Source organism: Desmodus rotundus, chromosome 3 (genome assembly GCF_022682495.2).
Source record: "Desmodus rotundus isolate HL8 chromosome 3, HLdesRot8A.1, whole genome shotgun sequence".
Taxonomy (NCBI): domain Eukaryota; kingdom Metazoa; phylum Chordata; class Mammalia; order Chiroptera; family Phyllostomidae; genus Desmodus; species Desmodus rotundus.
In genome coordinates, this window is record NC_071389.1 from 2,880,946 (window position 1) to 2,894,132 (window position 13,187).

At 59.3% G+C, this 13,187-nt stretch overlaps 1 protein-coding gene across 2 annotated transcripts in view; it reads right to left on the reverse strand.

Annotated features, from left to right (window-relative positions):
- ACOT7 (acyl-CoA thioesterase 7) overlaps positions 1-13,187 on the reverse strand; it is a 69,646-nt gene that overhangs the window by 16,356 nt on the left and 40,103 nt on the right. For both annotated transcript variants that reach the window (XM_024554692.4, XM_024554693.4), the window contains exons 6-7: positions 11,459-11,545; positions 403-519 (exon numbers count right to left, since the gene is read on the reverse strand). In XM_024554692.4, coding sequence (XP_024410460.3) covers positions 403-519; positions 11,459-11,545 — 204 coding nt within the window. The remainder of the gene's footprint in view (positions 1-402; positions 520-11,458; positions 11,546-13,187) is intronic.

The window sequence follows — 13,187 nt, forward strand, 5'->3', positions numbered from 1 at the left end:
GCACGGACTCTGCCATGGCTCACGCCACAGGCCAGTCCCCCGCAGAGAGGCAGCGTGGGCCACGGGATCTGGCGGCAATGGCCACAGCTGCTGTGAGCCTAGGGTCTCTGCAGGGCTCCGCTCGTGGGGCACTTTAAAGGACAAGTGCACGCCACTCTCAGGCAGGATAAAGGCTCTAGTCATACTGGCATAACAGATGTCACCAGATCGAAAAGTCAGATCAAGGAGTCCTGGGCTCGGGGACGCATCCGCAGAAGACAGCACACAACCCTGGCTTCCCGTTGCCTGTGGCCAGTGGGCAGGTGCCAGGGCCCAGGCAACCCTGGGTGGGAGCCAAACACAGAGCTAAGGCCCAAGCAGCCGCAGGCAAGCCTCGGCACTCAGTTGGCATGGTTCCATTACCTTTTCTGATCTTGTCGTGGAAGTTAATGGCGTCCACAGAAGCTGTGACTATGTTGGTCTTGCAGTGACGTGCGGCCACGATCCCGGCCACCTCATCCATAAGCTTCATGGTGACACCTGCGCAGAGAAGAGGCACGGGGCAGATGAGACCTGGGGGTGGGGGGCGAGACTACTTCCCACTCTGGAAACAAGGCATAAAAAACCTGAAACCCACCAGCGAGGAGAATGTGGGGCAGGACCGAGGCCACCGGGAGCGTTTGAAAATGAGCCCGGCTGATGCTCCAGGCCACTAGCAAAACAAGGACCCTCTTTCCCAACATCTAGAGAGATCTTGTCCTGCCAGGAAGGTTTCTTTACGGTGCCCACTGAGTGGCCGCACCACAGACACCAAGCGTCGGTGAGAGCGCGGCGGAATCAGAACCTGGACTGCTGGCGGGACGGAGAGCGGTGCAGCGGCAGCTGCTCCGGCAGCGGGGGCTGACTCGGTGGTTTCGCCCCTAGGTGCACACCCGAGAGAACTCACACTTGTGCACACACTTGTATGCACACTGCACGGCCGCCTTACTCACAACAACCAGAAAGTGGAAGCAACCCGAATGTCGGTTGCTTCCCCACCGACGGACGGAGAAAGAAGCGAGGCCCACGCGTGCCTCGGAATGCCATTTGGCCAAAAAAAGGAACAAAGTCCTGACCGGCTGCGACACGGAGGCACCTTAACGTGACGCTGAGGAGAGCAGCTGGACACAAAGACGGGAGGCTGTGTGACCTCACGCACATTGGTGCCCAGAACAGGCATCCAGAGACAGGAAGCAGGCTGCCGGCTGTCAGGGGCTGGGGTCACGGAAATATCCTGAAATTGACGGTGTGATGGCATGTGACTGCACGAAAAGTCAGTGACTGGTGACGGGTGGCTCGTACGACATGCGGGTTACACCTCGGGGAATTGGGGCCAGAAAAGCGGGCTCACAGAAGGCCATGTAAACCCTGTCATCAGGCTGAACTACACGCAGTGGCCAAGATTCAGCCACTGAGCAGCGTGACACTGACCACGCTAACGGCTACCAGAATCTCCGACAGCCCTGCAGACGCACCCTGGGACGCAGAAGGGAGAAACCCAGCCCAGCCCACCCGTGAAAGCCGGGCTCACAGGGAAGCACATCAAAGGAAGGGCTCTCAGAGGCAGATGCCTGTGGGGCCGGGCAGGGACCAGGAGCTTGGGGTCAGGGCTTCCAAAAGACAGCTGGGGCCGGGCCCTCCCTCCCCCCTCCCCCAGGGATGAGGGGCCCCGGCTACCAGCTGGAATCCGTATGTTTATGACAAATCTATTTCCGGACACTGGATTAATTAAAACTCTTTCCTGTGTGGGGAGAACAGAATACAATGTAACAAAAAAGGAGGGAAGCTCCTTCTGCAGGGGACCAGAGCCTGGCACAAATATAGTGCAAGACCCTACCAGGAGGGCTGCAGGCTACTCTCCTCCTGTCCATATATCTGAGCATTTCCAGAGACAAAAAGGTCTGGTTTTTAAAATGTGTGTTCTTGTTCCTGGCTGGAGTGGCTCGTGGATTGAGAGCTGGCCTGCAAACCAAAGGGCCGCCACTTCGATCCCCAGTCAGGACGCGTGCCTGGGTTGCGGGCCAGGTCCCCAGTAGGGGGCGCGCAAGAGGCAACTGCACATTGATGTTTTTCTCTTTCTCCTCCCCTCTCTCCCTCTCTAAAATTAAATAAAATCTTAAAAAAATAACAAACTTGCTGTTGCAGCAGGCTAATTAATCAGTAAAATTAGTGTTCTTGACTAAAAGTGTATCTGTCTCTCCATTCCTTCATTACCATGACTGCTTCTGGGGGAAGACCCCACTACCTGGTGGGGCTAGGACATGCGGGCACCGCCCTGCCCAGCCTGTGTGGGACAGGCCTGCATCCCCACTCTCCAAAGGAACAAGGCCAACGTCACCTGGAGGTCCCGTCTAAAGCAGGTGCAAATGAAACGTGGGGAAACAACGGATCTTTTGAAAGGAAAGAATCACAGGTGCCAGGTTTGTGCCCAGGCGATGGAGGCTGGGGGACACCAGAGGCTAGGATGGCCAGGCCGGGCAGGGTGACAACCGGCTGCCAGCAGCACAGAGCTCAAAAGGCTGAGGCAAGGGGTCTCCACGTGCCTCACGAGGAGTCTCCTTCGGGCGCAGCAGGTACTGGAAATGGGCACTGACAGCTTTGCCTCAGTCCACCCTGAGGCCCCTGCCCTTTCCGCTCGCAGCAAGGGACCCGTCGGTAAGCCCCTGGCCCTGCTCCAGAGAGGTAGCGTCACCCGTGGGGGCAGTGAGCGTAGCAGCTGGCTTCTGAGGGCCCAGCAGCCCTGGTCGAGCAGGTGCAGACGCTCAGGCTAGGAGGTCAGCTCCTGCAGCGGGGAGCCCTGCTTCATTCTCTGAGGTACCCCAAGTGCCTGCTCCAGCAGGGGCTCTCCACCAGTACTGAATGCAGGGTGAATGGAGGAATGAATCTGGCCGCTCCTGGACAGCAGCCCTGTGGGGTAGGCATCATTGTCCCCATTTCTCACAGCAGGAGCCCGAGGCACAGAACTCACGCAGGGTGGAGCAAGGAACCAGCCCACGACCACAGGGCGCCAGAGGCCACGCGGCGCTGCCTCTGCACCCAGGACGGGGGGAGACGGAGCTCCGAGTGGCATTCCTAACTGTAGTCTGAACAGAAAAGGGAGTTCAAGGTCAGGGTGAGAGTGGATGGTGGCAGTACGAGTAGAGTGCAGGGTGGAAGGTCGTGGACCCAGTGTGGCCAGCTCGGGCTAGCAGGTGTGTCGTCGGCTGGGGGATCCAGCTGGGCAGGAAGGAGGGGAGGAACAAAGGGTTTGACCTGGACTTGATGTTTAAAACACAGAGAGTACAATGAGCCCCTTCTCTGTGTTCCTGAAAGGCAAAGCTACTAAGAATGGAGGGACAAAAAATGGAAGAAGTCAGCATCCGCTCCAAACTGGGATTTTGTCCTATTTATCTGAAACACTGGTAGAGATTCTGCAAGGGACTTCACTGCTACTAATAACACTGCAGGAGCCGGAGCAAATGCCAGCCGCCAGGCCCTGAGCCCGGGGCGGGGCAGGGGCGGGGCAGCAGCACAGCTCCAGAGGTCAGGGGCCCCCTTCAGCCTGGTCCAGCCCCCAGGCCATCTGCACCACCAGTGACATGGAAGCAAGCACCAGGTAGGAACATACCTTGTGGTCCCTGTGTCCCTGCCCAACTCCGAACCTGGCAGACAGCACTCAGGAAAGGGTGCGGGAGGGAGGGAGGGTACACGCCGGCAAGCAGCTCCCACAGCAAGCTGCTGGACCGGCACTTGGGCAACAGTCTGCACAGGTGCAGCCAGGAAAGGGCTGCTCATCCGAACCATGGAAACCCAAAGCCAGGTGGCCTAGGCGACTTGTCAGGAAACAAAACTGGCATTCGAAATGGTCTTGCTAGGGCTGTTGGAGGTGAGGTTGAAGGAGAAGCCCCTCCTGGCCCTGCCGCGCATACAAAGGGGAGCTGGGGACAGAGGAGGGAGCAGCGATTGGCTGCAAACCTGACACAATACACCCGCGTCACACAGGAAGGCCGACACTCACGGGCTGAGCTCGGGGTTGTCTATGCAACATCGGGGTTTGGTCCTGGCCACGGGGAGCAGCAGTGGGGGGATGACGGGCGTCTGGAAAGCACTGGGCTTGCTCCCTGGACAGGGCCTGGGACTCCAGGGGCTCTCCCCCTGGACCACCTTGCCCACCTCTGTTCACAGTACCTCCGGGGGAGTCCACAGTGGCAACAGGGGGAAGTGACAGATGGGTGGACTTTGGGGCTCACCACACGGGCGACTCAAGTGCCTTGGAAGGGGGGTCTCTGGCCATGTGGGGTCTGAGGGAGGACGTTGGGGGACCAGACTCGGCAGCAGGAACCTCTGACAGAGAACAGAGGCCTTGCTGGGAACTGCACCTGTGTCCAGGCCGCCCGCGTCTATGTCACGGGCGGCCCTCCAGTGTGTCTGTGGAGGACGTGGAGACAGGGAAGGCCCACCGTGGCCCCTTGCGGTCCTGCGCGTAAGGCATATCCTGGCGGCTACTGAGAAGGAGGACACCTGATCTCAACATCAGAGGATAACAGAACGCTGCCTCTGGCCCTCTGCTCCCTCTACCTGCTGGGGACGGCCTGTCGGTGAGCGGGCGGGCTCTGAGACACCTCATCGCCCGTTGCTAAGGGAAGGGGGCAGCTCAGGCGGCCGTGCAGAGCTCAGATCCTTAGAAACCCACGTAACTTCACCCCATCACGCGTGTTCGCAAAAACTGTCATAACACACAGCATCTGAGACTGTGGCACAGTATGTTACAATCAACGTGTCCATTGAGAAAACTGTATTTTGTTAAAAAAGAAAAATCACAAACCCATCCGCCTGGCTTGCACCTGGTTCCCTCCTAACTCCGCCCACCTGGGCCCTCTGTCCTGCCAGAGGCAGCTGACACCGGGGTCACCATCTAGCTCCCCCTCACTTTTTTACACTTCCGTTAAAAATATCAGGAATCTTGGTTCTCCCCAGAATGCCTCTTCCCAGGTTCCTACAGAAAAACCCCATCAATTCCTTCCCGTCCAGGTACAACCGGAGCTGCTGACGATGGGACCAAGCGGCAGTCTGCCGTGCGCAGCCGTCCCCGAGATGCGCCGAGTAAACGTGACAGCAGACCGTAGGGTCTGCTCTCCGTGGAAGCGCGCTCACTTCAGGAATTGTGGGAAAAATAAGACTTGCTGGGCCACTCACACGCAGGCAAACATCGGGCAGAAAAGCCATTTTTGAACCTAACATCTGCTTACAGGTTTCGTTTTGTTTTTGTAGGTAGCGACACATGCCGACTTGACTTAAAAGCAGACGCTTCACTTTATGTCCCCCGGCCCGCCGGGCTGGCCGAGCTCTGTGAGCCCGCAGGCCCACAGCGGGTGTCGACAGATCCGAGCCCAGGGTGCTGACTGCACTGTGGGTGGCATGTGAAGTGCCCCCATTTCTATATTTAATCCCAAGTGACAGAGTGTGGGTGCCAGCCTCCTATGTTAAGACAATGGCAGTAGGTTCGTCTCATTTTCACGAGCCCACCCTTTGTTAATTACAAGGGGGGATTCTAAGAGCCGGCTAAGCGACAGCCTCCACGCACTGTCCGCCTTCTCTCCCCCAGGTTCAGACGGACCTGCGGGCATCTCTGTGAACTGGGACCGAGGGCAGAGGAACACTAATTGAGGTAATTAATAAGGATTATTTTTGGCAATTAATGCACAGCGCAGCAAAGATGATGGGTTTCTACCAGCAAACGTCAAGGCTGGGAGCGCTGGTGGAGGCCCTGGCACACTGGACAGTGGCCCCCAGGGGCCGGGTTTTCTCCCTCCCGCTCTGAGGAGCTGCCAGAAGTCTGCCCACTGCTGCTTAAGAACGAGCGCCTTCCCTGAGCCGGACGAGGCAGCAGGGGAAGTAGGGCAGGAGAATTCTTGTCCCCAGCTGCCACGAGCCCACGCTCTTCCTCACCCCCACTCTGGGGAGGTGGGGGCCCGCCTGGAGTCCACGTGAAGTGCGTGGGGTCAAGGCCACTTCTCTGAAGGCCAAGATCCTTCCCACTGGATGTCAGTTTCCTCAAAGGAGGCTCGACGCAAATCCAGGGTGAAGGGTGATGTTTAAGAATCACATGTTCCCGTCGAATAGGAAAGACACTTTCAGGGGACATGGACACCTGCCATGTGCGTCCCCAACGGTCCCAGCTGAAGTGGAAGCAAAAGAGAACCACTGCAGCACCCACACCAGAAGCCCCGCGTGTTGCACAGAGGGGTGCGTTCGTGCAGGGTGGGCAGCCAGGTCTCTCAAGGAAACTGCTTTGAACCTGCAGCAGAGGAGGCACCACGGGCCAGCAGGGGCCCTGAGCCATGCACGTCCGCCAGTGGAGGAGACAACCGTGAGGACCAGCACGGGCAGGAGGACAGCCGTTCCTGGGAGAGACATCAGCACGTCCTTGGACCAGGGAGCACAAATCCCACAGCCACTGAGTGCGGGCAGGAGGGGCGGGGGTCAGGGCTGTGACTGGACCCCCCCCACGTCCACTGCCCCCGCCCTGACCCCCCTCTAGAAGAACACGAAGCTGTTCTTTGAAGCATTTGCTGCAGAGAATGACACTTTCAAAAGCAGAGGTTCTTAGAGAACCAGATGTGCTGCTGTGGCCCAGCGACGCTCAGCTTCAGCCCAGCCCTGACTGCTGCCTGGGCCCCATGAGGCCAGACACTCCTCACTAGTAGGAAAGGTGCCTACAAGTCCCCGTTCTTCCTCTCCCAGCCAAGGGCTGGCCCCACTGTCCACATTCGGGAGCTCCGCTAGATGAGGTCACCAAACTGGCAGGGAGCGTCTGCGCCTCACTCTGTAGTTTTGGTGAAATCAGTCCCTCCTACCAGTGCACACACCACTTTCCCCGCAGCCCCACGAAACCAGGCCACAAGCCCCTGGCAGGAGGCCTCAACCTGCACCGCGCCTCCCGGACATCCTCTGCTGGTGCGCCACCTGCCTCCTCCCGCCCCCCGACCCAGGGGCCTGTGCTTTCTTCCTGCCACCCCTGCCCTCAGGTCCTGGCAAAGCCAGCGGTCCCCTGGGCAGCCAGCCACATGCATGTGCCACGCCCAGCTGGGTCCCCAGGCCTCAGCACACGCTGCCCTGGGTGCAGCTTACCCACTGGCCCCTTCCCAGTTCTGCGGTCCTCCCTCCCACACAGGGCCCACCTTCACTCTTCCCAGCCACTCCTTCTGCACAGAGCTGGGCCCTGTGCCCGGTGCTGCGGAAGACGCAGAGAGCAGGACAGAGTGAGGTCCCCACCTGTGAGCTTCTGGGCCGTGGGTGTGGCAGGCCCACAGGAGAGACACCTGTTAGGGAGTGGTTGGTGCTCCGGCACACAAGTAAGCAGGGTCGGGGTGGGGGTCTGTCTGACACAGGTGGTCAGGAAAGGCCACCTTCTCTCCAGACACCTGAGGAAAAAGGCAGCTGCATAGTTGCTTAGGGGACTGCAGCCCAGGCAGAGGAGACCGCAGCCTGGGGAGAGGGAACAGCCTAACTGCTCCCTGGGCCCCGGAACAAAGGCAGAGGGTGGCGGGGATGGCAAAGTGCAGGCGGGAGGCACCCGAGAAGGCAGGTCATGGAGGCCCTGCATGGGAAGAAATGGCACAGATGAGAGCTGGGAGCCGTGGCGGGGTCATCTGCAGGATCATCAGACTGTACACCGTGACCTCCAGGGAGGACGAGAGACCAAGAGAGAGGCTGCTTCACTGCAATGGGCAGGCCTGGAGCGACCGTGCACATCAGTTGGAGGGTCTGCAGGAAAGGCTGGGAGGAGCGGGCGCAGGGAGCTGAAGAGCTCATGTCCGACACCAAGTGGGGGAGGTGGGCAGCCGTGCCTGGGGGTCCCTGAGGAGGCAGCTGGAGCTATCAACTATTGAGCCATGGCTGAGGGCAGTGGGAGACCCAGCAGGTCGTGGGGTACGAGGACAGGGCCCAGGCACCCGTTGCAGGACGGAAAGGTGGCAAAAGCTGGGAGGGGACATCCCCAGGCCTCAGAAAGGAGTGGAGAGGAGGGGCCGGACGCCCACTGCTTCAGTCACTTCAGAGGCGACCCCACAGGAGGGAGTCTTGGGAGCAGGTGCCAGAGATGACAGCTGCGAGGGCTGGAGAGCCAGCGTGCAGACAGCTGTCCAAGGTGCTGAGCCACAAAGGGAGTGGAGGTGCCGGAGCAAAGGTGGGGGCCAGGGGATAGAAGACGGGCCTCTGGCGGCTGCACCTTGGGGCTGTGTCAGCCTAGACAGCTGTGACAGTGGAGCCCCAGTGACCTGCCTGACCGTCACCATCCCATTGCTCTTCCCACTGCAGTAGCCCGCAGAGCCGGGAATCATGGCAGTTGGGGACCCCGGCACAGCCGGCGCCACCCCAACCCGTAGAGCTGGGGACCCAGACGGATGCACCAATTTCAGACCCCAGGCAGCTCAGGGCAGAAAACGCTTGCCCTGGGCTCCTGCTTTCTGAAGAGACAACTGGTCGGTGCCCGTGTTGCTCCAACGTGACCAGGGCAGGGTGCAGGCAGGCTCCAAACAGGCCAGGCCCTCCCTGGTCATGGTTTCAGAGAGTGTGGGCAGGGGACCTGGGGGGATTTCAGGGGTGGCAATCAGTGGTGCCCAATGCTTGCTACAGGCCAAAGGAATAGGGTGGGAGGACCTGGTCCCTGCATTTGCTAAGACAAACGCCACCCAAGCTGTGAGTTTTGGAGGGCCCTGGACCACCAGAACCACCAGAACCTTGGGCCCTGGAGGTGACGTCACAGTGCCTCTGAGTCCTGCAGGAGAATGCCAGGCCAGCCGGGACACAACTTGCACACGCGCGTTCAGAGAACCACCCCACACCCACGACAGAGAACAGCTCCTTAGCTCCTCCCGTTCCCCCGCAGTAACTCCAGGGCTCAACAGGGCCCGTCTGCCAGCTGGGCCCTTCCTCCCCAGGCAGGTGTGGCGAAGGGCCTTGCTGGGGTGCCCTCCACTGCTTTTCGGCCTGGAGCCCTGACACAGAGACAGGTCGTCGTGCACCACACAGAGGGCAGCCCCCAGGGATGGCAGGACATGGCGGAGGGAGCCTGGGTCCCGGACACCACAGGCCGCCCCATCAGCCCTGCACCTCCATCGCTCTCATTGAAGCTGATGCTGACCAGGGCCTTCAGCACAGTAGCTGAGCCCCTGCCCCAGTGACCACCTGCCTTTCGCAGGAAGCCACGGGAGGATGTGAATGAGGGCAGGCAGCCCCAGGGAGAGGCCAAGGCTGTCTCAGAACAGTGCAGAGCGGGCAGAAGCAGGCATAGCAACCTGAAGGGAGAGCGGAGGGTGGATCTCTCTGGGGAAACACTGGCACCCACAGCTACCTGGCAGACGAAACTGTACAAGAAGCATTTATGGAGCTGCTGGGGGTGGAAGGCGTGGTGCGCGAGGGTGGGATGAGGCGGTAACGAGCGCTGCAGCAGCAAAGCCACACCAGCCACGCAGTCCTAGTGCCCTACTTGGCCCCAGCACGAGCGGCGTTCACTCGGCAGACACCTGGAACGCCGAACCCAGAGCATTCCGGGGCAGCGGGGTCCACGGCTGCGAAGTGGGAGGCCGGAGCTGGGGGAGGACGAGGGCAGCTGTGTGCTGTCAAGAGCCATCTGGGTCTTTTGCACTGACTCCTTCGGTTGAAAACAATTTTAAAATAAAAAAATAAAGTGCCAAAGAAAAATCTGGGGCTGCTGAAAGTTCAGAAGTGAGGAATTCCTGGCACCCCCCCCCCCAGCCCCCGGGCAAAGGCCCAGAGCCTCCCTCTCCCAGGAGCTGGCCTCCGCCGCTGTCCTGTCGTCTGGCTGGCTGTGAGCAGCAACAGACCCAGGCCAAGGGCAAAGGGCCTGAGGCGGGCAAGGTGAGGAGAGCCCCAGGGGAGAGAAGTCAGAGCAAAGAGCCAACAGAATGGAACAAGACCTTTAAGAAAATGAATCAAACGAACAGACACAAAAACAAACCCCACCTTTCACCAAATTACTGAAAAGCAATGTTTCGTAATATAGTTAAAATTCAAGACATAAACGACACCTTGGCAAACAGAACACATCCCCAAACAATGAAAAGTCGTTTTTCTATTTCAGGTGAGTTTTTTAAAGTACTGTTCATTTGTATGTTGTTACCTTACTGAATTCTTTCACTGTTTGAGTTATTTTATCACGGGATCTCAGTTCCCCAGGTACGTTACTATGCTACCTGCAAAGACAGACAGCTCCCCTTCTTTTCTGCCAATTCCTGTGCCTCCAAATTGTTCCTCTTGTTTAATTGCCACAGCTGAAATCTCCCAAACAGTGTCACCTGGTGGAGAGGGGGAGTGGTGCCCGCCTTGTTTCTGAGCACAGGGGAAGGTCCTCCGAGCTCCCCCCATGATGCGCGTTATCACAGTCAAGACGCCCCATCAGGCCTGTTCTTCCTGAGTGGTCTCATCAAGGCTGGGTGTCTGAGTGCATTTATACGGTCTTGACGGCTGCATGTACCTCAGCATCCCCCTCGAATGTCCCTGGGTCACCCTTCAGGTGTACGGCCAACAATGGGGAGGCAGCACAAAATGACAATAACCTTTCTGGGCTGTGATCTCAGCACTTTCAAGAGCAGGAAGCGGAACTCTGCCCAGTTCGCTCAGGACTCAGGGAAGGCGGAAGCTGAAGGCTGGGCCAGCCAGGTAGCATCACCAAGGTCTGCATGTGTGTGTGTCAGGGGGGCAGGGTAGGGGCTAGGCCTTCAGGTCAAGGCTAGCCGATATGTGAAAACCGCAGAAAATGGGGCACGGGAGTAGTGTGCCAAAACCACAGGTACAACGCAAAATTACTGAATGAAAGCCAATTTAGCTCACAGCCTAGGTCTCCTATAAGTTAGCTTAGAGAGGACTTTCATCCGAACGGGTCTCCACCCCTCTTCCAGCGACAGTACTCCTGCTACAGGGAGACACACAAGGAGGGACCCACGTCCCCAGTTCCAGCACGGTGGCTGCTTCACCCCTCACTCCTGCTGAATTCCGTGCACGGGGAGAGGCCACGGGACTTGCTAAAAGTGTCAGACTTCTCTTTTAAGTTGTGGGCACAAAATCCCTACTAAAATTGGCACTGTGCTCATTCCTTAAATTCATGTTAAAAATACACGAATGAAGCAGATTCGGCTCCCGGAGTGCACGGGAGCTGCTGCGTGGCGCCGTCTGCACGGGGCCCCAGCACGTGAAGGAAGAAGACAGCGCTTGGAGTGCGGACCTCTGTCCCAACAGCTTCCACCTGACTTCCATCTGACCAGGTTCAGAAACAGGCGCCCATGGTATTTCAGTAATTCATCACGCAACCTCGGAAAGGCTGAGCTGTAAGCTCCGCTGACACAAGAGCCTGACCCGGGTCAGCCGGCAGCACGACTGCCCGGGCACCCACGGGGACCCAGCAAGCGGGAAGGGGAGGACGGCGGGGGCCGCTCCTTACCTCCGTGCACGAAGCCGTGCAGCGTGCAGTCCGAGGGCCCCACCAGGTGGATCAGGCTGGACTGGCTGTAGCTGACCGTGCTCGGCTCTGGAATTGCAAAGGAGACAGATGAGGCCAGGGGACAGACCGAATCCCATAGCTGACCGGTCTGATGATGCCCACACACCCGGCGTTGCCACGGTCCCCAAGGGCTGACCCTCAGCTTAGACCTGGGATCTCCAAAGGACACAGCAGTCGCAGAACAGGCCACAGGTGGTGAAGCGGAAGGCTTTTGAGGATGAATTAGCCACTCAGTCACAATGTTACCCTCTGGGGACATCAGCGCCCCCTGTAGGCCCTGCCCCAGCCCATGGGCAGCCCCTAAACACTCCAGGCCCTAAGCTCCCAGGGTTCCCGGTGGCCCTGTGCCAGGAGCACAGTCTTCCATCTGTCTTTCACCCCCAACTTTATGAACAGGCACCGCAGCGCTCCAGGGATTCGTGGTGTGACCTCCCAAGCCTCCACTTCTGCTTCATCACACACAGCAGCAGGCAGAAACTCGGAACCTGGAACAACGCTGTGGATTCAGCCTCCCTGGGCCCACCCCGACCCCTGCCCGCCCTCAGTCCCTGGCCCAGCCCAGGAACACACAGCACCCAAAGGTGTGAGGGCTTTTCCTCCCATGGCCAGCCCCCTGGTCTCTTCACTTCCCCGAGCAGCAAATGCTTCCCTCACTCGGTGCTGAGGCTGACCCACCAACGACAGTGCTAAGCCCAGCCTCTAGAAGGCGGTGCCGCACCTCACCGAGACTCTCCCAACAGGTGCGGGTGGCACCGATCTAGCAGCTTCTGAGCAGACCCTGTGCCGCACACCCCTGTGCCTTCCCACAGCCTCTGGGAAGCAACGACATTCATGTGTTTCCTGCCCGGGAAGCTTCCTCTGAAAGGGTGGCCTGTTCCCACCCCAGCAACACTGAGCAGCTGATTCGGCCAGCCCGCCGGGCCACCACTGGGCCACATCTCAGGTGGAGAGAGGTCCTCTCTGTATTTGGCCAGAGACAGAAAATCTGCAAGAAGTAACGCTGCTGAGCAGCCCAAGGCTAGTGGCAGGAGGGCAGTGCCCAGGGCCCCCTAAGCTTCCACAGACGCTTTGGAGCCTCTGCAGCCCCTCCACGGGGGATTTTGCACCGTGTGGCTGCCTGCGTGGGCACGATGCAGAGGTCGTAAGTACTTAATCCCAACGGGGACACTTTCTGGTTGCTCTCCAGCCTCGCAGAACAGACTGACTTAGACTCAAATTGTGAGCTTGCGTGCGAAGTGCCACCTGCTCTGAGGGGCTGTACAGAGAGGGGAGGGAGCCAAACCGCGGCCCCAGAGCCACCAGGTGGGTCTCACTTCTATTCGTGCTCAGCTCCCCTCTCCGGGGTTCTGGCCACCAGCCTGCTCTCCGCTTCCTTTTGTGGCCCACCATGTGGACCTCTGGAGGCAGGCCCCGATGTCACGTGAGGAGGTCCCTTGGGGCTGCCCTGGGGTCTGCCGGGGAGGCGGTGGGGGGGGGGAGCCCTTGTGCCATGGTGTGCCCTGACTCGCTGCCCAGGATGAGAAGACCCCGCCCCCCATTTCCTGATGTTCCCAGGAGTGGAAAATGACACCTGAGATCCTTGTGCTACCAGAGGAGCAGTGACAGTCCCTGCTGGTGAGGGTGCACCCAGGGCCATGCCCACTGCCAGCCTCAGGGGCTCCAGGTGCCC